Source organism: Phacochoerus africanus, chromosome 5, assembly GCF_016906955.1.
Source record: "Phacochoerus africanus isolate WHEZ1 chromosome 5, ROS_Pafr_v1, whole genome shotgun sequence".
Lineage (NCBI taxonomy): Eukaryota > Metazoa > Chordata > Mammalia > Artiodactyla > Suidae > Phacochoerus > Phacochoerus africanus.
The window spans coordinates 7382716-7407724 of NC_062548.1; the positions used below are offsets into that span (position 1 = coordinate 7382716).

Genomic DNA, 25009 nt, shown 5'->3' on the forward strand with positions numbered 1-25009 from the left:
CTCAAACTGCACCAAAATGAACGCTGTGGCTTTAGGTTAATCCCTTTATCATTCTGGATATCAACCCTGAAATCTGGGAGCTGTTCTAAATGACACCCAAGATACCTTCCAACTCTCCAACTTACACCTTTTTTATCTTTTTTCTTTTTACAGCCATACCTGCAGCATATGGAAGTGTCTGGGCTAGGAGTCAAAGTGGAGCTGCAACTGCAGGCCTACATCACAGCCACAGCAACACCGGATCTGAGCCACGCCTGTGACCTATGCTGCAGCTTGCGGCAACGCTGGATCCTTAACCCACTGAGTGAGGCTGGGGATGGAACCTGCATCTTCATGGAGACTACATCACATTATTAACTCATCGAGCCACAATGGGAACTCCAACTTACACCTTTTTGGATTCTGAGTAAATTCTGGTAAGAGGAGAGGCAAAGGAAGGACTGCAATCTCATATCCTCACACGTGCCTGGCGTCCACTCATCTTCTCCCTTCTTAGTATGACTAGTTTCAACAATTTGAGCTCAAAAGAGAGAACTAGGTTATCTGGACAAATCCACTCACTGAAAAGAACTAAAAGTTGTTTTTAAAACTTCATTTAGGCGTTTCCATTGTGGCTCAGTGGGTTGGGAGCCCGACTGGTATCCATGAGGACGCGGGTTCGATTCCTGGCCTCACTCAGTGGGTGAAAGGATCTGGCATTACCATGAGCTGTGGTGTGGGTAGCAGACATGGCTCAGATCTGGCATTGCTGTGGCTGTGGTGTAGACCAACAGCTGCATCTCTGATTCGACCCCTCGTCTGGGGAATTTCCATATATGGTGGATATGGACCTACATTGAAAAAAAAAAAACCCACAAAATAAAGCTCCATTTAAGGGAGTTCCCTGGTGGTGTAGTGGGTTAAGGATCCTTCGCTGTCACTGCCTTGGCTTGAGGGTCACTGTTGTGGTGCAGGTTCAATCCCCAGCCCAGGAACTTCCACATGCCGTGGGCATGGCCAAAAAAAAGGAAAAAAAGAAAAAGAAAAAAATTCATTTAAGGATGGGGGAGGGATAAATTAGGAGCTTGAGATTAACAGCTACATACTACTATTTACAAAATAAACAATAAGGACCTACTGTGTAGCACAGGGAACTATATTCAATATCTTGTAATAACTTAAAATGGAAAAGAATCCAAAGAATATATATATATATATATATATATATTTGAATATACATATATTTGAGCTCAAAAGCGTTAGAAAACTATATATATGTGTATATATAAATTTGAATCACTTTGCTGTACACTAGAATCTAACAAAACACTGTAAACCAACTATACTTCAACTTAAAAAAATCCTTCAAAACATCAAAGAGCCTGATAAGACAGTAAGAAATTACTAGGGAAATCAGAAACTTAGAGAAATATGAAAATACCGAAGCCATACTTGCCCATCCAGGGAATTGATTTATTACTTCCCTAAATCCCTAAAGATACAAACGTTCAATTACTGGGAATTTGATGACATAATTTATCTTCATCCAATTGATGGGATAATGACCCACATAACAGGATCCATTTCCACAATGAATCCCTTATTTAGTATTAGTTGTGTTCAAAGATTAGGATTTCAGTCTGGAATAAACCCGGCATTATGTAAGAGAGCTCAAGCTGAGCTCTTAGATCATTAAACTACTTGACATGACCTCCAAGTTCTTATTTCACAGCCAGAAGTGCTTAAACCCTGTTCCCTAGTCCTTCTATAGGTCCTAGAAAAGACAGGGAATTTTGCTGGGCAGGCCCGCCCCCTCATTCTGCCACTTACTTTCCTGGCTGCTTTTCATGTCTTCCAACAGTGAGGCATGTTATGAAATTGACTTTCAATATCATTCTTTTCCAGTCTGTCAGCTCAGATACTGATCACAGAACAGGTCAACGTGCTAGCTCTTAACAAAGCCATTTCTGTTTTAGATTTATCAAAACAGCCTTCTAAAGTCATGTACTTGTAATGATGATTGGTGATTCAACAAAACTTTACGGGGGGGGGGGTGTCACTTTTAATTTGGGCTAAGAGGACAGACAAGCCCTTTGCATCTTCTCGCTATCAGTACTGGCTCCCAGGGGTAGGAGGGTCACAGAAATAAAGTCAACCCAGAGATTCCCCAAGTGTTGTGCTCGCACTAAACACCATGGCACTGGAATGATGGCAGCCAGGGTTCAAGCACTTCCTGGAGGTAAGTGAATGCTCTCATTCTTTTGCTTTGTGTTTCCTAAATTCCATTTGCGATGTCTGTGTGTCTCTGTAGCTTAGATGGTGGCTGGGGTTCCATGAGGAGTGTTAACTGCAATGATGTAGCAAGAACAGCCAAGGCTTACTCCAGGAGAAAAGCCTTTTCAGGCCCACTCTGGTTTTGGATCCTTCTCTCCAAAGGATGCCCTTTCAAGGTTTTCATGGTCTAGGGCAAGGCCATTCTTCCATTCTCTCATTCCCTAAGAGGCAGTCAAAATTAGGAGGGCATCTGTTTTCCTGGACTTCCAAATTTCCCACTGTGTCGTTAAAATTGCACAATATGGTAGTCTTACCTGTGGTTTTCAGAAGCACATTGGGCCATTAAGTAACCTTCTGTCTCAAGAAGTTAGGAGCCTTTTACGTTCAACTAATACACCACTCATTCATGGAAATGGTATTTTGTGAGGCCAACAGCCCTTCTACACAACAACACACCTTGTACCATAAATATTCATTGAGGACTTATGATGTGCCAGGCACTCGTGCTGGCGACACAGAAGGAAACAAAAACAGTCTTTATCCTTTATCATTATCAACTGATAGACTATTTCCTGCCAGTTTACTCTGCAGGCAAAAACTTTAACAAGAGTTGAAGCCTCATGAATTGTGTTTAAGTGATAATTTGAGGATTGATGTTGATTTCAATTGCAAAGGAAATTTCAATCTCCCCACCTCACCACCCACCCCTGCCATACCCCTCAGCATACACACATTCTTCATAGTTCCAGGCCTAGGCTGTTTTCAGACCAGAACTCATGATACCGCTTATTTGTTTAAAAACAAAGATTAAACCTTAAAACATTAGCTGCAGTTTCAAGTAGCATCCTAAATGCATATTTATTTTGCTATGCGGTTTGGAAATTGAGAGAATTCTTTTTAGTGCCAAAATGGCAAGGAAAAATATGAAATGCAATGAAAAGAATGAAGTCTAAGCTTTGACCTAAAATACCATACATTGACTCAGATTCTTTTGCTTTCATATGCTATAAGAAGGTTTTTTTTTTTTTTTTTTCTCCTTTCTGGCATTAAATTGACCTTATCTGTCAAACCCAAAGGCTCAAGGCTGCAATACAGCATTGTACCTTTGTTCTCAGAACCCTTTTACTACCTTATATAGTTTTCAGGAAGCTAGACTTAAAACCCCATCACAACACAGTATCTCTTTCCACAAAAGATTTTTTCCTCCATCCTAAGGGTTTTTAAACATTTCTTAATAAATCCCAACTGGGATTCATTTGAGTTGGGGAGTGAAATAAAGATTAACTGGTTCTTGCTGACAAGGAAAAAAAAAATCAGTTGGAGAATTTATTTATCTAGGTTGCTTAAAGTTCAGGGAAATGTCCTTTATACCCTTCCACCTAGAAGGGCTGTTCATTAGCTGGACTGCACCACAGAGCAAAAGAAGAAAGAGTCTGGATGGAATAAGCTGCCATCTCTGCAACAAAAGCGGGGATGTACATGAGGCTTTAGTTCACTTCATGTGGTCCAGGGCTGAGTGGAGATGGCAACGGGACATCTGGAACACGCATGAACATATTTTCCTGATGCAAGCTGCCAATAGTGCAATTCCTCTCTGATTAGCACCCTAAAATATGCAGTCTCTGTGTACCTTTTATTCAGCTAAGGAGAGGCTGCCCCAGCTATGAACATCAGGCTTCTAGGGGGAATAATTGATTCAGCTGAGATGAAAAGAGCCAACAAGAATTTTAGCTCAAAGCGCAAGGATACACCGAACCTAATGAGTTGAGAATAAACGTCATTGGAGAACTTATTCTGTCCCTGACCTCCTGACTTCAATTGCCCTGAGGACTCAGAACCTCTGGGGAGAGAGTTTCATTCTTTTGTACTTTCACACCAAGCCCCAGGAGGAAAAAATCGATAACCCTCCCCCCACCCTTTTCTGTGACGTTTCCATCTATCTGGGTATCCAGATGGGAGAATTTTAGCAAGTCTGGAATGTGTAGACATTTCAGACACACGCTGCCACTTCCCTTTGCTCAGTGAAGGACTAAACACTGTTACCACTCACACCTTGTTCATTCCTGAACGTAGCTCTTCCGGTTACCTGGCCAAAACAAGGACCACCCTGTCTTTCCTCACAGATGTTAGGTGAGTGATGTCTCCTGGAAATGAGATAAATTTATCTTAAGGTATCCTTGGAAACAGAGAACAGATGTGGAACAGAGGACCAAAAGTCAGAGATGACTAATTGTGTATCTTGTTTTCTTCCCAGCGAGTTTCAGCTTTCCCTCCTCTTGCCTGTTCCTGCAGGTGTCCAACCCTTCCTATCTGCTCTGCCTTCCGTTACCCCTTTCAAGGGCCAATTCCCAAATTACTAATTTTTAAGGAAGCTGCTGTTGAAGAAGCCAAGCATTCTGAAGGGTTAATGAGTAATTTAGGAAGTGGTGCAGAGAAGAGAGCTCTTGACTAGGAACTAGAGAACCGGAACTCCAGCTTGGCTTGGCTGCTAAGTGGCCGCACGACTTTTTTCACCTTTCGTAAACTATGTCCTAGTCTTCAAAATTCTAGAAAGTCTTTTTCAATTCTCACTCTCAGAGACTGAGCTGCAGATGTTTATTAGATATACACCAATTTCACTACCTGGAATTTGTGTAAAATTGAGGTGCTGTCTAAGGGTTTCCTAATATAGAGAAATTGAGACTACATTCTTAGAGCACTTCCTCCAAGAAAACCAAATTGATGAGGTCCCTTCCTCCAGCTCTTCCCATTCCCAGTTTCCTATCCTTTATTTCCAATAACTGAGCTAAGATATTATCCTCAGTTTATCCCGTGTCTTGTTCTACTGCTTGAAACCAGAGAATACCAGGAAAAGCCCCCTTTTTTTGTTTGATGATATCAGTTGCGTAAGATTAAGAGTCAATCCCCTAAGCCATGTCTTTCCAGCCACATTTGAACAAGAACACTTCCTGAAACTCAATGTCTCATATCACATACTCCCAAAATTAAACCAGAAATATGTTATTTGAGAAGAACCCAGATGCACTGAAGAAAGAACATTTGCTTTCTTTAGTGGTCTTATGTCTACTGGGATCCCCTTAGCAATACAAACTCAGAAGCACTGCAACGTTAAGGACCATGCTTCTTTTAACTGGGTCCAGGCACAGAGTCAAGTGATATTGTTTCAGTTCGTGTAGACATAGAATAGTTCATTTTGACTGAATTCTCTGATTAAAGTTCACAAATACAATGCTTTATCTTAAAAAGCCCACACATGGGGAGTTCCCGTCATGGCGCAGTGGTTAACGAATCCGACTAGGAACCATGAGGTTGCGGGTTCGGTCCCTGCCCTTGCTCAGTGGGTTAACGATCCGGCGTTGCCGTGAGCTGGGGTGTAGGTTGCAGACGCGGCTCGGATCCCGCGTTGCTGTGGCTCTGGCGTAGGCCAGTGGCTACAGCTCTGATTTGACCCCTAGCCTGGGAACCTCCATATGCCGCGGGAGCGGCCCAAGAAATAGCAACAACAACAACAACAAAAGAAAAAAAGACAAAAAAAAAAAAAGCCCACACAAAGTAGGCTTAGGTTCTCTTGCTGAGATATCGGTAAGTTTTCCTGAAGTGCTCACCCCCTGCCTCTCCTCCAAAGAGATTAGCCTGCTCTTTCTCAAGAGTCCTTTCTCGCCTTATTTAATTCCAACTTGATGTCATAGAAAATTAAGAAAAAAACTTAAGTTTATATTTTTAAAAAATGCATACAATCCGTCTCTGAATTCCATGGGGAAAGAGGGAAGCAAAGGACAGTTAGGATCTATTGCGCCCCTGCTATTTGCCAGATACGTTCACATACATTATCTCACGAAAGTTTGATGATACTTTGTAGTAATTTAGCTTTGATGTTAGAGATGGGAAAACTGAGGTTCAGAGAGGCTAAGTTATCTTCTCAAGGTCACACAGCACGTTGCAAAACCAGAACTGAAACAAGAGCTGTCTGACTCTAAAGCTCAAGCACTTCCTACTCTTATCAGGCAGTTCATTCTAGTGAAAAAATCCACTCCTGAAAGGGTCTTAGCATTTTAAGCATTAAGAGGATTAGTTAGGATTCTCTGGAGCCTCCAAATTCTGTTGTATCTGCACTGAATCCCACGTTTAAAAACACAGAAAGAAAAAGAAAACAAACAAACAAACCCACCACCGACCCAGACACTCCCTTCACAATGGAAATTCAGAACCGAGGACAGTTCCTGAGTCATGTTTGCAGGAAGTCGTCCTTGGATTCTGTCACCGAGCTCACACCCTCATTCTTGACTTCCCAAGTGGCATTGAGAAAGAGAGGAGGAAACGTAAAAAAGTATAAGATGGGATCCTCTGACACCATGGTGGAAATTAGCACATCTCCCAACAGACCAAGATAAAAATGCATGTGAGAAGAACAAGGGAACCAAACAGATGGGGCAAGAAGATGGAGGCGGAATGAGCTCATCAGGATTCCCGGCGCACAGCTCAAGTCCACCCTGGGCTCTCTGCTAACCTGGGAGCCAGGAGACATAGTGAATGAGTGGGTGGTTACTATGCTGCAGCATCAGTTACACTAAGAGATTAGGTGGAGCTGATTCACTGCTGCAGGTCTGCACGACTTTTCAAGCGAAGGAAATTCTGTGGGCCCTGGTCCCTGCCACTCAAGTAACCATCCTCATGGGTAGCCTGAGTCAGATACGCAGGATCCCCCAGGTAGACCAGGCTGCTGTGCTGGGAGTAAACCAAGGGTGAACCTCCATGCTCTCGAGGGCAGATTTCAACCCCAGCTATGGCATCTCCTTGTGTGGAGGTTTACCTGCTGTGCCACAAATACCCTGCCTTCCCAGACTCACCCTTGGCTACAGGTGGTTCACAACACAAAAACAAAGAACAAAGCTCTGGGACATCCATCACCACAAATAGAGGCTTTTTTCTTAAACTACCAGCTCTTAAGCAGAGTCAAAAGAGCCTTTGGAGAGTCTAGTCTAATCCTTTTATCTTATACATACGGAAACTGATGTTGGAGAGGAGAAAAGACTTGCTCCAAACCACTTAGCTAGTGTCAGAGTTGGTATGAGGATTTGTTCCTAAGCCAGCACTTTCCACTGCACCAGGAAGACAAAATAAAGCGCTAAAATAGCATATGCCCTGTTAAGGAAGCCTTCTAATTATACGGTCTCCAAAGAAAAAAATATCTTAAATGCCTGGGTCATTCCATCTGGGCTGTGGCAGTTTCACTGATTACAACTTCCCATATCGGAAATCTTTTGAGAAATTTAAGAGTAAATATTTGGGGATATATGCTTTGTTGTTGTTACGTCTTCTTGTACTCTTTTTTTTTTTTTTTTTAACGCAGGAGGGAATTCGAATTCTGGAAATACACTTGATTTTACTGAATTATTAAAGGAACGAGGCTCTGTTTCAAGGAGTTGTAAATATGAGTGTATCAGTCCGTGCCAAGAAAGGATGCATGGAAAAATCTAGGCATACCACCTCGATTGTGGCATCCAATTAAGAGTCCCCCAGGTCTATGAGTTTTAAAACACCAGGCCTCTGAGCAAAAACTGAAACGCCAAATCCTTATCTGGATCATTCCGAACAGGTCTGAATTTGGTGCATCATGGAATAACCTAAAATGTAGTATTTTATAAAGTGCTTTGCAACCCTGTTAATTGCAATTTGTTGCTCTGCATCAGTCAGAGAAGTCTGTTTTACCATTTTAAGTATGATCTTGGATAGACTCATTCCTCCTCATCCTTCTTCAGCTTCTTGAAAGTTCCCAGGAGCCCTTAAATACACAAACTGCCCACCCCCACCCACCCACCCCAAACATACCTTTTCTACTAACACTTTTTTTTTTTTAACTAATACTTTTTTTCTACTAATACTTTTTCTACCATGCTTTTCTACTAATGAATTTTCTTACCTGAGCCGTCGTCACTTCCATTGTCCTCTGCCTTGGGTGTTGTGTAGACCAGATTTCCTGTCACTAATGTTTATCCACGAAGAGATTTTTCACGTCTAGAATTTTTCTTGTAATTTAGCAACCTTATCCTTGAAAACTCCACAACTATTTACATAGCAGAAGCTATTGTTTGAAGTGCAAAGCAGGTCACAATTTGGTTCCTGGAGATTAATCACTGCGGTCTCTTTTATATTATCATAATAATTTCATTTATTTTGATACACTTTGTTTTCAGAATCAACCTCAGCTTCTGTGCAGAAGTGACAAATCCATTTGTTTCTGGTATAATGGATAATATGATTAATGACCTTGCCACAGGATTTTTTGAAAATAGAGGGGAAAAAATAAAGATTTCCATTTATAATGTGCAGGAAACCGGCTCCGTCTGTAGCTCTCTGAACTTCTTTGTAAACCACACACCAGATTCTGAAACAACTTTGCTTCTGCCTTTGGGGGTTTCTGTGCGTATCTGTCCTCTCCACGGATCTGAGGACAGCGGTCTCTAATGGGGAAACTGGACCCCGTGGGCACGCCATCTACGAGGGTGGGGCACTGTTTCACTACGTGGCACCATCGCGGTGACTGTGGTTGGATCAAGGCCTGTCAAGCCCAGGCCCTGCTGAATCAGGTCACCGTCCCGCGGGCTGTCGCCGGACCCGCGCGGGAGAGCTCTGCGAGTGGCCTCGTGACCCCGGCCCACTCCACGCCCCTAGTTGGAGGCAACGGGGCGCGAGGTGCGCGAGCGTCACCTCCTCGCCGTCGGCGCTGGCGCCCGCGTCTGGTCCCCGCAGATCTGAGAATTCTTTCCGAGACGGGGACAGGTACGTGGCCGCGGAGGGGGTCCCGGAGGCGGCCGTCGTGCATCTCCCTCCCGCCTTCCGGATGAGATGGCCGCGGCCCGGCAGAGGCGGCCCGCGCTGGCTGCGGGTGGGTGGCGACGGCAGCTCTCGGTTCGAGTCCCGCCAGGGGCGCCTCCTCACTTTCCTCACTTTGTGAAATGGGGGCCGCCCCCGCCCCGGGGCTGCGGCGACCAAGCACCAAGGCCTGGCGCCGCGCCTGCAGCCCAGCAGCCGCCCCGGGGGCGGCAGGGCACCAGGGGGCTCTTGCCTTCTCCTCCGCCTGCGACGTCCCCGTCCTCGGGGCGCCCGGACAGGGCCCCCTGAAGGCACTCAGGGCCTTTTTTTCTACCTCAGCCCTCTCTTCACCCGGGCCCCCGCGCTCTCACCCCCGGCTCCGGCCCACGCGCCCGCCCGCCAGTCAGGCAGCAGCGACGCCAGAAGGCGCCCCCGCCCCGCCCCCTACGTGACGCGCGCCCGGCCGGGCCAATCAGATCTCGCGACACCGCGCCCCACGCGCCAGCCCCCGCCCCCCCCCCGAGCTTAAGAAAGGGCGCGCGGGCCGGGCCGGCCAGAGTGCGGAGCCAGGCAGAGCGTTCGGGCTGTGGGACAGCGGACTGCTCGGTGGGCTCCTGCGCTCACGCTGCCCTCGAGCGGCGCACTCGGCCGCAGCCCTCCGCGCAGGTGCCCACGCCGTTCGCCCCGACGGCGCCGGCTCGCCAGCCAGCGGATGCTGGAGTGAGCGCGGCAGTGTCGGGATGCTGGCGCTGCTGACTGCCGGTGTGGCGCTCGCTGTGGCCGCCGGGGCCCAGGACGGCCCGGCGCCGGGCAACCGCTTCGTGTGCACGGCGTTGCCCCCAGAGGCGGCGCGAGCCGGCTGCCCGCTGGCAGCGATGCCCATGCAGGGCGGCGCCCTGAGCCCCGAGGAGGAGCTGCGGGCGGCGGTGCTACAGCTGCGTGAGACCGTCGTACAGCAGAAGGAGACGCTGGGCGCCCAGCGCGAGGCCATCAGCGAGCTCACTGCTAAGCTGGCGCGCTGCGAGGGTCTGGCGGGGGGCAAGGCACCAGGCCGGGCGGCCTCGGGCAAGGACACCATGGGCGATCTGCCGCGGGACCCCGGCCACGTCGTGGAGCAGCTCAGCCGCTCTCTGCAGACCCTCAAGGACCGTCTGGAGAACCTCGAGGTAGCGGGACGCGGGAGCCTTGGGGGGACGCCCCCGAGGCCCAGAGGGGCTCTTGGCCTTGCCCGCCAGGCTGTTCGGGACACTGCCTCCTGGAAGCTCTTAGACGCAGAGCGACCTGGGCTTGGGGTCAGGGGCGTTCTCGGTTCTGCACTGGAACTTACTTGAGTGGCTGTCATCCCTCCTTCCCATCCCCTTGCTGGGAAGGAAAGGGTTAAATACCCCGGGGCGCCTGGACTGCCAGCGGCGGGGCCAGTCGTTTCCCGAGGTCCGGGCGGGCAGCGGGGATGGCTTTCAATCTCTTTGCAAATCTCGAGTCTCCCCTAGCCGGACGCACTCCTGGAGCTTGTGTCGGGTGACGCCAGGCTGCCGCGTGAGGTCGGCAGCCCAGGGCGTCCGATGTTTCCTTTTATAAATCAGGTTGGGCCGGACCCGAGCTGGCGGAGGCCAGAGGGTCTCTGCGGGAGGCCAGAGCGGGCGGGTCCCCGGCCCCCGCAGACGCGCCCCGGAGGAAACGCGGTTAACTTCAAAGACACTGTCCGCGGCGATTTGAGCGGATCTAAGGTGCCCTTCTCAATTGCTTTGGGGGAAGGGACCTTATTCCCTCTCTCTTGGGACGCTTATGCAGTTTGGAACTTGGAGAGAGAAATCCTCATTTAATATCCATCTCTACTTTCTGACCTGTTTAAGAAGTGTGGATGTTTCTACTAGACACGGTGACCAAAATACTTCTGAGCAAAACTAGGTTTCAATTACAGGTGGTAATTATTGCAGCGTTTGAGCGTTTCCTGTGGCATGATGGCTAAATACAGTATTTCCAGGATCTGTATATCCCTCGATTCATTATGATTAATAACAGCTAACATTTCTGGAACACTAAATATGCACCAGGCATATTATCTAATTTTAACTCGCGCAACAATCTTGGGAGGCAGATCCTTTAATCTGTATTTTGCAATTTGGAACACTTAGAGAGAAGGGTAAATAGCTTGCCAAGGATTTGTGGCTAGGCAGTGGCAGGCTGCCTCCAGAGCCAGCAAAATGGTAGAGGAGAAAAAAAAAAAAAAAAGGAAGTGAGGCTTTAGAAACACCATTAAAAGCGAAGATTCCTAAAATGCAGAATAGTTGTGTTTTAGAGTTCTCATTTTCCGGTGACCATAGTCATGCCCCTTTGTGCCCTAGTGGGACTGGGGGACTGTTTTCATTTCTCCTTGAAAGCTCATCAGCTTTGAGGACCATTTAATTAATTTTTTTTTTTTTTGTAATTCTACATGTGTTTTGGTCTTTACTTGAGAATGACAGATATTGGTTAAAATTTGACTTTTTAGTAAGAGGAGGAAAACAGCTTCCTGAGAGGGGAAATGAGAGTCCCAAGTTTCAAATATTGCAGCAAAGTAATTCTTGTATCTTTGGAATCCTTTCCATACAAAAAAAAAAAAAAAAAGCATCAGTGAAATGCTCCCTTACTGCCGTTGGCAGAATTTCATACTCCCGGTGCGGTGGGACCATCAGAGCTGCATTTCACAATGTCTTTTTAACTGGCCTTGATACTTCTCCCTCTTGTGTCCCCGCCTCCGCCACCCAAAGCACCAGCTCCGAGTGAACGTGTCCACGGCGGCGCTGCCCGGCGACTTTCGGGAGGTGCTCCAGCGGCGGCTGGGGGAGCTGGAGAGGCAGCTGCTGCGCAAGGTGGCCGAGCTGGAGGACGAGAAGTCCCTGCTCCACAACGAGACCTCGGCTCACCGGCAGAAGACTGAGAGCGCCCTGAACGCCCTGCTGCAGAGAGTGACAGAGCTGGAGAGAGGTGAGGGCTCCGCCGCTGGTGTCTCTGTCGCCCCCTGGCTGACGTCCATCCGGCCCCTCCCAGGGTCTTGCCGCCCTGGAAGGGAAACGGGGGCTCCCGGCAAGGGGGCGCTGGCAGAGAGCCGCCAGCAATTTCCCTTTGACAGATGAGGCCACTTGTGCCCCTGGGGGAGCGGTCGGTCCCAGCTCCCTGCCTGCTGACTCTGGCAGCAGCTCTGCTCCCGCGTTTGCTTGGCTCTGAGCTGCTCTTCTGTCCGCCCAGCCCTACAGTCTTAGATGCGAAAAACCACCCACCTCCTCACCACCCAAGTGCGGTCCCCCTCTCCCTTCTGCCTCTCACTTCTCACAGCAAGTGTGGCTTTTCCAACCGGAGTCATTCGTGGTGCACAGAGTCAGCGCCCCAGCTTTCTCCCCACCTGGCCTTTGTCAGAACCTCAGAGACAGAGGGGGCTGCAGGCTGCTGAGAGTTGCCTGGTTTGGGGCCCCCGTGCTCAGCCCCAGATGTCAGCAGTGATTGCTGCCACTACGTGGAGACAGTCCCTTGCTGTCTGAGCAAACAGTAAGGGTGACAGACAAGAGCCATCTCCAGAAAGAGCCCCGCCCCCAGCCCCACGGGCATTGTCCATGGGAGAGCCAGCACCCTCGGGGTCAGCTTGGACAAAGCCCCCGATCTCTGAAACCTCCTGCCACGAGGGCCTCCCAGTCCCTCTGATCTAGACACCGCAGCAGTTTCTGAGAGTCTCTCTCCTCGGCTCACATTCTCTTGGGTAAGTTGCTCTGGATCTAGGGCCCTAGACGGTTCAGAGGCACCGTACCGCGTACGGCATTCAAGGCCTGCTGGTAGTGAGTGCAGGATTATAATCTTTTCAGATGCGCTAACCTGACAAAGGTGATTTCTCATGACTCGGTTTTATGAATCGGTAAGTGAATGTCCACTAGCAGAATGTCCACTCTCTCTTCCAGTGCTGTCGGCACGGCGGCTCAGCAGGGCCAGATGGAGTCACCCAAGGGGATAGTGTTTCTGTTCCTTTTTATTCATTTGCTTTTATGGCCGCATCACGGTCTTCTTCATCCCTTTCCTGTTCTCTTCCTCCAGAAAATCTATCCTTATTATTACACTTGGATTCTTCAGTATCAAAAAGAAAAAAAAAAAAAAAGTCCTTTCTGCCTCACCTCCATTGCCAGGTGACCTCAGGAAGCTCCTCAGGTCTCAAGAGCCTTCCCCGAAGGCAGAGCAGCTATAGCTTAAGCCTTTGTCACAGGACAGGAGGAGAGGAAGGGCCAGGGGAGGGTGGCCTTCACCCCCGTGGAACCTGGCACCTGCAGGTCGAGGGAGCAGGGACTCTGCACTTACTCAGTAGCTTGAAGGCAGGTGGCTATAGAATAGGGGAGGGCTTTACCAGAGACCTCCATGGCTGCTATACCTCGCTTGGCACAGCGGCTGAGTTGCTATGAGGAGGTGGGTTCACAGAAACGGGTTAATAGAAATCTGCCAGCTTAGAGCATGGACACAGTACTCGTGTTATACCCATTTCACACACCAGAGTAGTGCCCTGAGGTTCTCAGCCAGACATGTCATTCGGGGAGAGGGGACCGAGGTGGGGCCTGGGCCACTGGCTGCTGAGCCGCAGTCACGCAGTCCTGCCCCTCCCCATTTTGTTCAGTGACTCCAGGCTGGTTGTGAGTTTCACTAGGCTTCCTCTAAGGTCCTTCGTCATGGCTTTGGCCTCCCGGAGCTGCCACTCTGTGACTCTCCCTCCCATCTTTAGCCATCCGTTCACAGCCAGAAAGCAGCAGTCAGGCCTCACCCAGCCAGTCTGATTCCTGCCCCCATGCTCTTCTCAGAGCTTGCCCGGCACGAAGGGCAGGTCCGTATCTGACCCAGAGCTGGACTCCACAAGGTCAAGGCCCCTGGCTGGCCATTCTTGCAGGGCCCACAGGCTCTGGCACTGAGCAGCAGCTCAGCTTTTGCCATCTGCTGCCGTTTGACCCCCACCATGAGAACGCTAGAATCCTGGGTGCCCCACCCAGCCCTGGGATGGGTCTTCGAGGAACGTGGTCATTTACAGACTGACTTGTCTTCTGGACCGTTCTGGGTTTATGCCTGTTCTGTATGCGACAAGCATGAAGGGCTGTGTAAACGTCCAGCCCGCGATGTACCGAGTGGAAAATACACTGTATTCCGTAGAAGCATCCTGCTGAGCCCAGAGAAGAGGGACCTCAACCACATGCAACTGGGGGCCTTAGGGGACTCTGGCCTCTGGGGGTGTCAACCCCTGCCCCTTAAGTGCCTGTTCTGCTCCAGACACTGAGCTGTAAGTTCTACCTCTGTATCTTCTTTAGCACCTGCAGCAACCCAGTGAGATAGGATTTAGTTAGATTAGGGCCTGAGTCAGAGTCAGGGATGCCTGCATTCACGTGGGCTGCAGATTGCAGAGCCTGAGTTGAGGTTAGTGGTGACCCCCAAGAACCAGAGTCATGGCGGCTGCAGCCTGGAGCAGCATGTGGGGGTCCAGCCGTGCTGGGCAGGTGGCTCCTCCAGCCCACTGGTGAGCCTCCAACCCTGCATGTGGATGCACCTGTCCTCCAGGTCCCAGGGGTGCTTTTTTTTCTTTATTGCAAGACCTACTCATCTGGAGTTGGGGGACTCCAGACTCCAGGCCTGCCAGCCAGGCAGAGCCAAGCTCAGAAAGTTGAAAGAAACTTTGAAATCCTTGTCTCTTTGGCTCCAGGCCGCCCTCCTCCTTAGCTTGTCTGCCACCCGCAGTCCTTGATTTATTGGTCAAGCCTTTTAATTCCTTAATTGGTTTTAACAAAGTTTCCTCTGTATCTCCAAGCTGTTTTATATAAACAAAGGATACTGGCATTCAGGGTATGCCCACCCCCCCTTAGCCACCCCCGCCCGCCCCGCGGCTCTCCCAGATCTGATGAAACTTAGCTGTTGTCACCGGGTTAACGATGTTACTGACACCAAGCCTTATTAAATCAGCAAGCCTGCCCACCTGCAAGGAGAGAAGCCATTTCTCCTTTTAAACTAATCATGTCGCATGAAAACACGGGCATTTGCAGATTAAACACTGGCAGCTGCCGGTAGTGGAAAGAGGGACTTCCATTCCTGCTCTGTCATTCACTGGCGGTGTGACCTGGGCTCAGTTGCCGCACTCCTCTGAGCCCCGGTGCCTCCACTGTGCAACCTGCAGAATGGGGCTTTCTGGTTCTCCCTTTCTGCTTTGCTTCGGCCTCATGGTGTGGGGGGGGGGGGGGCTATCTCAGCCTAACTAACTCCTGGCCTGGCTCCGCCCTTGGCCTCCCCAGGCGACTTGGTCTTCCCAGGCCTCACCTGGTGCACCACAGCCTTGGGACATCAGGATGGATCGGGCAAGACCACAGAGCTGGGAGATAGGAGTAAATATACCTGTGAAACCCAGATGCTGGTACGTCTACTCTGCCCGTTGCAGGGAGACTGGACGGCGACCTGGGCCCTGCTGCTTTCCTTTGCGGAAGGTCCGTGGGTTGCTGTGAATCATGGCACGCGCTACTTGCGTGGCAGAAAATGAGCACAGGGGTCGTGATGGAGAAAATTTCATCCATTCTAACCTCTTTTCTACAGGGGGCATGGAAGGGACAGATTTAGTCCACTAGAGACATAGGCAGTTTGGTTCTGGGTGGGGAGAGCCTGCCTGTCTTTGATGGCGACGGGGACCATCGGCCCCTCGTGGTTTCTTAAGAAATGCTTTTTGGGGAGTTCCCGTCGTGGAGCAGTGGTTAACAAATCCGACTAGGAACCATGAGGTTGCGGGTTCGGTCCCTGCCCTTGCTCAGTGGGTTAACGATCCGGCGTTGCCGTGAGCTGTGGTGTAGGTTGCAGATGCGGCTCGGATCCCGCGTTGCTGTGGCTCTGACGTAGGCCGGTGGCTACAGCTCCGATTCAACCCCTGGCCTGGGAACCTCCATATGCTGCGGGAGCGGCCCAAGAAATGGCAACAACAACAACAACAACAAAAAAAAAGACAAAAAAAAAGAAATGCTTATTGGATGAGTAAAGGGCATGTGGGTTCCTTCCCCAGAACTGTCTGGTCCCCACGTGAGAGAGACGCTTTTGCCATGACAGCTCAGCGTCCCCTGCAAACCCTGGGAGTTGTGATAACCAAACAGGGGCTTGTCTTCTGTCTGTTTGTTTCTGTTGTTACTTTTGAGCTCACGTCAAAACTGTATTGAAAATTGCTTTGACCTATTTAAGAGTATCAATTGTTTTTGAAAGGCTTGGAAAGTACCATTGACATGGGGACAGCCTGGGGCTTCTCAACAGCCTGGGCTGATCCCAGGGGGTCAAGGCTCTGGCCAGTCGGGAGGGACCCTGCTGCATTGCTGTCTCCCACTGGTTCCAAACTGCAGGAAGTTGTCCATAAGTTCCATCTTCTCTTGAGAAGGAAAGGGCACATCATGAGCAAAGCAGTTCGCATCAGGGATTTAGTCCACAAGCCACTTCTGAGTTAAGTGGCTCTGTTGAGTCACGGACTCCTGACTCCACCTCGGCCATCGTGATTCTTCAGGGGAAGAAGTGACATGCATTTACTGGCTGGACAAATGACAGGCATAAGGCTTCATGCCTCCAAGCCCCAGTCCAGCAGGCCCCCGGCCCAGTGTCACTGAAGGGGCTGAGAGTCCAAGGTAACAGCTGAGGCAACAGGACTTGGTTGAGGAAGGATTTTCTGGCTGAATTTAACCAGAAAATTAAGTCTTAGCCGTCCCTCTTCCCCCGGCTTCCAAGAACAAGCAGACCTCTGTTTCCCACGGGAGTTTCAGCACGTTTGGACGGGGGTGGGGTGAGTCCAGGTGAGCTGCTGCCCTGGGTGGCGCTGGTCGCAGAGGGGAGGTGGGCTCCCGTGCCATGGGTCCCTCTTTCCCCCCAGGCAACAGTGCCTTCAAGTCACCTGATGCTTTCAAAGTGTCCCTCCCCCTCCGCACGAACTACCTGTACGGCAAGATCAAGAAGACGCTGCCCGAGCTGTACGCCTTCACCATCTGCCTGTGGCTGCGGTCCAGCGCCTCGCCGGGCATCGGCACCCCATTCTCCTACGCGGTGCCCGGGCAGGCCAACGAGATCGTGCTGATAGAGTGGGGCAACAACCCCATTGAGCTGCTCATCAACGACAAGGTGAGGCCTGCCAGGACGGCCACCAAGGTCAGGATGCTGCAGGGAGTCCCCTGTCTGGCCACGGGGCCATCCTCCTCCAGCCGGAGATGGTTTGGTGGATTCAGTCCCACCCTGGGCAGGTGACTGGGCAGGTAGGGGGCAGGGGGCGGGCCAGGGCCATTTGTGGAGGTCAAAGTGGTGAGTCCAGCTGAGAAGCAGCAGAGGGTCCAGGCACAGAGGCCACCGAAGGAGCAGAAGGAGTTGGGGTCTCTGTGTGCCCCCAGCCTGAATTGTCCCTGACTCTTAGCCAGTCAGTGAGGGCTGTTCCCTGGGGCTGCACTGATCAGGGGAGGGTAGGTACGTGTGTGTTTGTGTGTGTGTGTGTGCGTGTGCGTGTGCGTGTGTGTGTGTGTGTCTGTGAGTGTGTGATATTTCTCCCAAGCATATCTCTTTGGAGGGCTTATTGAAATAGATTTACATACAGTAAAATGTACACTTTTTGGTGTGCAGTCTGACCAGTTTTGACAAATGCATACAGTTGTGTAACCACCACAGTTAAGATATAAAGCAGTGTCATCATCGCCCCAAATTTCTACAGTCCCCCGTGGGGTCACCTCCTGCCCCTGCCCCAGCCCGTGACAACCATCAATCTAGTCCCTGTTCCTACAGTTCTGTCTTCACCAGAGGAAATGTCCCTTTTGGATAGACTGGCTTATTTCGACCTCCAGGAGCGTGGCCTCCTTCAAAGATCACCCCTGGGCATCTGTGGGGCCCTCCCGCCGCCTCACTTAAACTGAAGTCAGCTCCACGTCACCCAGAATGCGTCCTTGCATCCTCCTTGTGGAGCTGAGCATTGAATGGCTCACCAGCCACCCCCTGGCGGCCGGAGCCCTGGCAGCACTCACTGGACACGGCCCCCCTTCCTGTCTGTCTTTACCAAACCGCCCTGGCTGGAGTTTGTTTAAGTGGGAAATACTGTGGAATCCACCTGCTGGGCTCCTTCCAGCAGTGACCACGTCCTGAGCTGGGGAAGAATGGTTCTAAATAACGCCCTTGGATGAGGCCGGGCCGAGAGCCTTGTTTTCCTCTCGGTTTAGATGTCGTGTAAACAGCCAATTCCTGGGAGGAAGCTCCAGGTTGCTAGGACACAGCAGTGACAACACGATGCTTCCGCAGGCGAGCTGGTCTGTGGAGCACTCACAGGGCTGCCGGGAGATGGTGGGGGTCAGAAAGGGCCTCCCCCAGTTCTGTGCGCCCCCCTCCACTCACGCACAATGGCAGGTGCTCTGTGCGGGAGGACATGCACACGTGCAGATCCCCGCGTGCCACCATGGCAGCTGGGACCTTGCCAGCGGAGTGTAGATGCCTGGTCTATTTTCCAAAGAAGCTGGCCCCGGGAAGCCCTGACTTCCTTTCGGGTCCTCTGGTCAGGAGCGTTGAGGACGAGCGTGGGGGTGTGGGGGGCTCTCCGTCACACCTGCTTGGTCTGTACAGTGTCCTGGACCCTCAACCAAGCCGGGGGCTGAGCGTGCCCAGTTGAAAGCCTCTTAAGAGGCTGGGACATACAGGGTTCTCCAGCTCAAGGGTCTGGAGGGCTGGGTAGGACTGAGCTCAGAGCAGAAGGGAAGGTCAAGAGAGCCCCCCATGATGGAAATGGCAGTGGGCCCCAGGCCTCTGGTCCCCCCAGGTCAGACTTCTGGGAACCCCAGGGAGGCCTTCACCTGCCCACTGTCACCCACAGGTTGCACAGCTGCCCCTATTTGTCAGTGATGGCAAGTGGCACCACATCTGTGTCACCTGGACGACGCGGGACGGCATGTGGGAGGCCTTCCAGGATGGGGAGAAGCTGGGCACCGGGGAGAACCTAGCCCCGTGGCACCCCATCAAGCCAGGGGGCGTGCTGATCCTCGGGCAGGAGCAGGTGGGTGCAGGCAGGTGCAAGATGGGTGCCCTCCTGGGGTGTCAGGAGCAGAGGCTGGTCATCCAGGAGGCACGAGGTCCGGCCTGCAGGCTGTCCCCCCAGGCCCTGTCCAGTTGCCTGCCTGCTGGTCCTGGCTGCTGCCGCATGAGGGCGGAGCTGGGGCCATGTCCTGCACTCCCTGGCAGGGACCAGGTTGGCGTGGTGGGTTTGGAAAAATCCTAGAGCGGAGCCTGTCTGACACAGGTGAGCAGGGATATCCCTGGAGTCACAGGGTCAGGTAGCAAATCCCGGGCCATCTCTCCGGATGTTTGGCCTCTGCTGGCCACAGTAATGACTCAGGATGCCGGGCACTGGCTGGTGTTGGCATCTTCCAGGAGCTGCCAGCTCAGGTCGCACCCCTGATTCCCACGAAGGGCACTCGGGGAGCAAAGCCTGTGGGCAAGATGGGACAAGACCTCAGAGGCTGCCCTCAGGAATCAGCCACCTGCGTTGCCGTGAGCTGTGGTGCGGGTCGCAGATGCGGCTCAGATCCCCGCATTGCTGTGGCTCTGGTGTAGGCCAGCAGCTGTAGCTCCAATTTGACTCCCAGCCTGGGAACTTTCATGTGCCCCAGGTGCGGCCCTAAAAAGCAAAAAAAGCAAAAAAAAAAACCCAAGAAACAAAAAACACATCAGCCAAGATCAGCCACCTGGGAGAGAGGACGTCTCAGCTGTCTGCTCGTGGGCAGATGGGAGTTCCTGCTTCAGTCTGTGTCTGAGGCTGCCAGATGGAATAGACTCCAGGCTGTTGGGGGGGGCCTTGGGTGGGGGCCCTTGGCCTTCTCTCCACCTCACCTTCCCATTACTTCCCCCCGGGGAGGGGCTGGGAGTCAGCGCCCGAGGCTCAGTCCTGGCTTCCAGGCCTCGGATGAGAATCCTCTGCCCAGTGTCCCCTCCGTAACGCAGGGGGTGGTTTGAGACAGCCTTGTGCCAGGCCCGGTGTGGCATCCGTGATCGGGGGGGGGGGGGAGTCAGGACCGTGCCCCTGGGTCCACCTCCCTCCCGAGCGGGTACCCTGTCCTCCCCTGAAGCCGGTCACGCGCCTGCGTTGCGCCTGCCCCACGCCGTCTGTTCCCTTCCGCAGGACACGGTGGGGGGCAGGTTCGATGCCACGCAGGCCTTTGTGGGGGAGCTCAGCCAGTTCAACATCTGGGACCGCGTGCTTCGCGCCCAGGAGATCATCGGCATCGCCAACTGCTCCACGAACATGGCCGGTAACATCATCCCCTGGGTGGACAACAACGTGGACGTGTTCGGCGGGGCTTCCAAGTGGCCCGTGGAGACCTGCGAGGAGCGTCTCCTCGACTTGTAGCCGCCGTCACCTCTGTCCAGGAGGCGGAAGGGCGGGCCGTCCCCCTTCCCCCCCCCCCCCAAAGGGGAACTGTCTAAACCTCCTGCCACACTGGGCGGTGGGGGAGCCCCAAAGCCCCTTCCCAGGGCGTCTCTGAGACTGAGGCTCTGTGGCAGCATGTGTCACCAGCTTATTTGTTCCCAACCAAGATTGGGTTGGTTTGCAGCGCGGAGAAGCCCTGAGCCGCAGGTGGGCAGGTTTCGGACCTCTGCTGTCGGGGGGCAGGGAGGGGGGGACTGCTGTCCTTAAGGCCCGGTTCGCAACCCCTGTAAATGCTCGCGCGCCGCAGCCCTGCCTGCCCTCTTGGATCCTTGGTGTCTTGTGTGCGTCCGTCCCCTTGAAAGGCTGTGCATCCTTCCCGCTGGAGTGACCGTGTCCCTTGTGTGTTGAGTACGCCCCGCTGTCACCTGAGCACGTGGCAACCCCACCCCCACCCCACAAGGGCCCTTCTCTTGGTGTTCTTTATACTGTGACACTTCCCGTCCTAGGGACTCTTGAGCCTACGGAGGAACGCAGGCAGGTGGCCCACAGGGTGCCCTGCCTCCTCCAAGGCGGAGGCGCATCCTCGACCCAGAGAAGAGGCTGTGCACGGGAACTCGGAACGGAGAAGGGCCGTGGCAGCTGCCCCTCCCGCTCTGTCCCCTCTCCCTCTGACCCATGCTTCGGCGGAATCATGGCTGAGTATGGCTTTGAAAAGGTGTCTTTTCTCCACTGGTGCCAAAAGTTCAGTTGCAGCTTTCACACACCATTCGATGCGGTTTGGGGAATCGGTTTTGTTGTTGTTTGGTTTCCCCAACAGAAAAGAGCAGCCATGAGCAGGCTTCCGTTCTGGATGTTTCTCGTCCACTGTGCAGAACGTGCTAGTTTTAATTCGTGTTGGCTCCTATGAGCCTTTGCCCGTCTCCAGTATTTCCCCCAGAACTTTTTCAGGAAACGGAGGTCATGTGGCTGATACCTGCGTAGTGACTCCAGGCTGCTTATTTTATTGGACAGAGGTAGTAACTTATTTTAAAGATAAAGCGATCAAGTGGGGAAATTTATAAAGATAAATATTATATATTTTATTTTTCATACATGGTGGAAGTGCAAATCTGTGGGAATCCCATGTGTAGGACCAAGCTGACATGCCCATCGTAACACGTATGCTACCAGAGCTCTTCTGATGATGGAGCTTGGATTAAAGTGCACTGGAACATGCCTTGGTGTCTGCTTTCTCCTTGTCGGGGGCTGCGGGCAGGAAGGGCGGGAGCTGGCAGGGGGATGGCCTCTCTGGTGCACCTGGGCCTGGCCCCTCTGGGCAGCTCCCAGAGAAATGAGGATGCTCGGAAAAGGGTGTGGTGATGGATTGTGCCCTTCCCGCCTCACCGCTAGGCTTGGTCCGGGGCTGCCCCACAGGCTCTGCCCTGCCTCTTTGTCCCCAGCCTGCCCCTGGGAATCGAGCTTAGCTAGAGAACCCTCAGCTCCCTGCCCGGCCCCGGGCATGACTTGTTCAGCACCCACTGTGTGTGTGTGTGTGTGCTCTGCCACACGTCTCGTTTAATCCTCTTCACAACCCCCTGAAAGGGTTAATCCCAATTTACAGGGGAACGTAGAATGATGAACCCGTGACTTTGAGATCATACAGCCGACAAAGGGCAGAGCTGGGAGCCAAGCCAGCCTGTGGCTCTGAAGGCCCTTCCGTCCACCCCCGCCTTCTGGCCTTGGGCTCTGAGGGGGCCAGGTGCCAGTGTTTTCCTCCCAGTGCCATCTCTGTGTGTCCACCCGGCCCTGGCAGGTGTGTCGATATTTGCCCCATCATCTCCGCTAACGGTACAGAGGCTCCCTCACCACCACTTTCTGCTTTTGTACCTTCAGTAGCTGCGGAGTGCAACTCAGCCTGTCCCTGTCCCAAGTGGCAATGTCTCAGCTTCTGTTCTGAGAGAGCAGAGTCCAATCTTGGGGCCAAACAACGCTGTGGTCTGGCTGCCCTTGATGGACGTGCACGATGGAAGGCCATGCGGAAGACTACGACGGAAGCCGTGACCTCTAAAACCAAAACCATCAGGGGGTCACTGAGACGCCTGCAGTCCCCTGTCAATGGTGTGCCTTATGAACTGGCAGAAACCCAATCCCGCGTGTTGGGTAGAGCTTGTCATTAGGCTGGATTCCCTGCATGGGGGCTTTGGAATCCACTGAGATCAGGTGGAGAGCAGTTGATTTCAAATCTCCTTCATGATAAAAGCACCAGCCACCCAGGTCTCCCCCGAAAGGTGCCAAAGAGTTTCCTTATTTCATACCCACGCAGGGCACTGAGATTGCCTTACCTGGGTCCCTGGCACCGCCTCTTCCAAGAGCAAACCTTTGTACTGGGGATTTGAACCCACAGCTGACAGCATGCTTCACAGTGAAAAATTCTCTCGCTGTAAGACCAAGAATAATACGAGAATACCTCTAACACGTCTATGTACCATGGTGCTTGGGGTTTTGGCCAAGGAAATTAGGCAAGAAAATGAAATAAAATGAATTGCGATGGGTAACAAAGAAGGAAAACTACCTTTATGTGCAGGGGACCGGCTCTTGTACATAACACCATCAGGAAGCCACGGAAACACGCTGCCAGCTAATAGCTGAGTGCAGTGAGGATGCGTGATGTAAGGTCAATTTATGAAAATCAACTGTGTCTTGATACATCAGCACTGAGCAATTGAAATGAAAGCAAGAAAATAATTCTATTTGCTACAGCCACAAACAGTTCAAATACACGTTAACAAAGGCAATGAAAGATTCGTACCCTGGAAACTGCAAGACACTGTTGAAAGAAATGAAGGAAGATCTGGGTAAATGGAAAGATAACTATGTTCAAAAAAAAAAGAAAAAAGAAAGGAAGATACTATGGGCATAGATCAGGTGACCCAATATTGCTAAGGTTGCTATCGTGGATTCGGCAGGAAAAAAAAAAAAATTGGTTCAGATGTGGAGTCTGATGACACCACACACACACCGCCTAGAGGGTATAAAAGGTTTATTATGAGGCTTCCTGGGGCGTTCCCTTCATGGCACCGCGGAAACGAATCCGACTAGAATCCATGAGAACGCAGGTTCCATCCCTGGACTCGAGCTGTGGGTCAGGGATCCGGCGTTGCCGTGAGCTGTCGGGTAGGTCGCAGACACAGCTTGGATCCCGCAGTTGCCATGGCTGTGGTGTAGGCCCCTCGCTGTAGCTTCGATTCGACCCCTAGCCTGGGAACGCAGGTGTGGCCTAAAAAAAGAAAACAAACAAAAAAAAAAAAAAAAGAGGAGGCTTGCTACAAGGAGATCAGGTCTAAAAATGGCTTAAGAGCAGAGCAGGAAGACTGGCTTCGGTTTTTGATGCGGTTGGGGCTAGGGCGAGTGTGGTGGTTCCCCGCTGTGGTTTGGACTGCCCTCAGGCACCAAAGGAGAAATAATTTAGGCTTTCATATGACTTGCCCTGATGTGGAGCACAAGAGGAAGAGGGAGGTGACGTTTAAAAACTGTTAGTTGGGAGTTCCCTTTGTGGCTTGGTGGTTGACAAATCCGACTAGGAACCATGGGGTTGCGGGTTCGATCCCTGGCGTTGCTCGGTGCATTGAGGATCCGGCGTTGCCGTGGGCTGTGGTGTGGGTTGCAGGCACGGCTCGGATCCCACACGTTGCTGTGACTCTTGTGTAGGCTGGCGGCTACAGCTCCGATTCGACCCCTAGCCTGGGAACCTCCATATGCAGAGAGAATGGCCCTAGGAAAGGCAAACAAACAAACAAATAAAAAAACTGTTAGCTGTTGGAATTCCTTTGCGATGCAGCAGGTTAAAGATCCTGAGTTGTCCCTGCAGCATCTTGGGTCACTGCTGTGGTGAGGGTTTGATCCCTGGCCTGGGAACTTCTGCATCCTGCAGATATGGACAAAAAAAAAAAAAAAGTTTAACGTAGAGTCAGCATATGACCCAACAATTCCACCCCTAAGTATATACTCATGAGAACTGACAGATACATTCACAGAAAAGGTGAACAGAATTTCTTGGCAGTGTTATTCATAACAGCCAAATGTCTATCAACTGATGAATGGATAAACAGCTTGTGGTATATCCATACAATAGAATATTTCAATAAAAGGAATAAAATACTGATATATGCTATAACATGGATAAGGCTGGAAAGCATTCTTCTAAGTGAAAGAAGCCAGTCACAGAGGACCATAAAGCATACAATTCCATTTGTGTGAACTGTCCAGAATAAGCAAATCTACAAAGACAGAAAGTAGATGGCTGGTTGCCGTGGACTGGGGGTAGCTGTTGTATTGGAGGGAAATGAGGAATGATGATTAGTGGGCATGGAGTTTCTTTCTAGGGTGATAAAAATGCCTTCAAATTGATTGTGGTGATGGCGGCAAAGTCGGTGACTATTCTAAAAACCACCAAGTTTTACGCTTTAAAATTAAGGGTGCATTTTATGGCATAAACATTACATCTCCATTCTAAAAAAAAAAAAAGAAAAAGAAAAAGAAAAGAAAAAGGGAGGTTTTGGCCTTGAGCAG

The 25009-nt window shown here is 51.4% G+C and overlaps 1 protein-coding gene across 1 annotated transcript; it reads left to right on the forward strand.

Annotated features, from left to right (window-relative positions):
• The first annotated feature begins 9621 nt into the window (after nt 1–9621).
• NPTX2 (neuronal pentraxin 2) lies at nt 9622–21676 on the forward strand. The gene is made up of 5 exons (XM_047779535.1): nt 9622–10232; nt 11817–12033; nt 16946–17190; nt 18911–19090; nt 20213–21676. Exons 1-5 carry the CDS (start codon nt 9807–9809, stop codon nt 20438–20440), a joined length of 1296 nt encoding a protein of 431 aa, XP_047635491.1. The 5' UTR covers nt 9622–9806; the 3' UTR covers nt 20441–21676.
• The last annotated feature ends 3333 nt before the right edge of the window (nt 21677–25009 follow it).

What these genes read in the sequence shown, in the direction of transcription:
- NPTX2 (XM_047779535.1), top strand. Translation starts at nt 9,807, where the DNA reads ATGCTGGCGCTGCTGACTGCCGGTGTGGCGCTCGCTGTGGCCGCCGGG. An exon ending in ACCGTCTGGAGAACCTCGAG is followed by an intron (nt 10,233 to 11,816) that starts GTAGCGGGACGC and finishes CGCCACCCAAAG; the next exon opens with CACCAGCTCCGAGTGAACGT. An exon ending in TGATCCTCGGGCAGGAGCAG is followed by an intron (nt 19,091 to 20,212) that starts GTGGGTGCAGGC and finishes TCCCTTCCGCAG; the next exon opens with GACACGGTGGGGGGCAGGTT.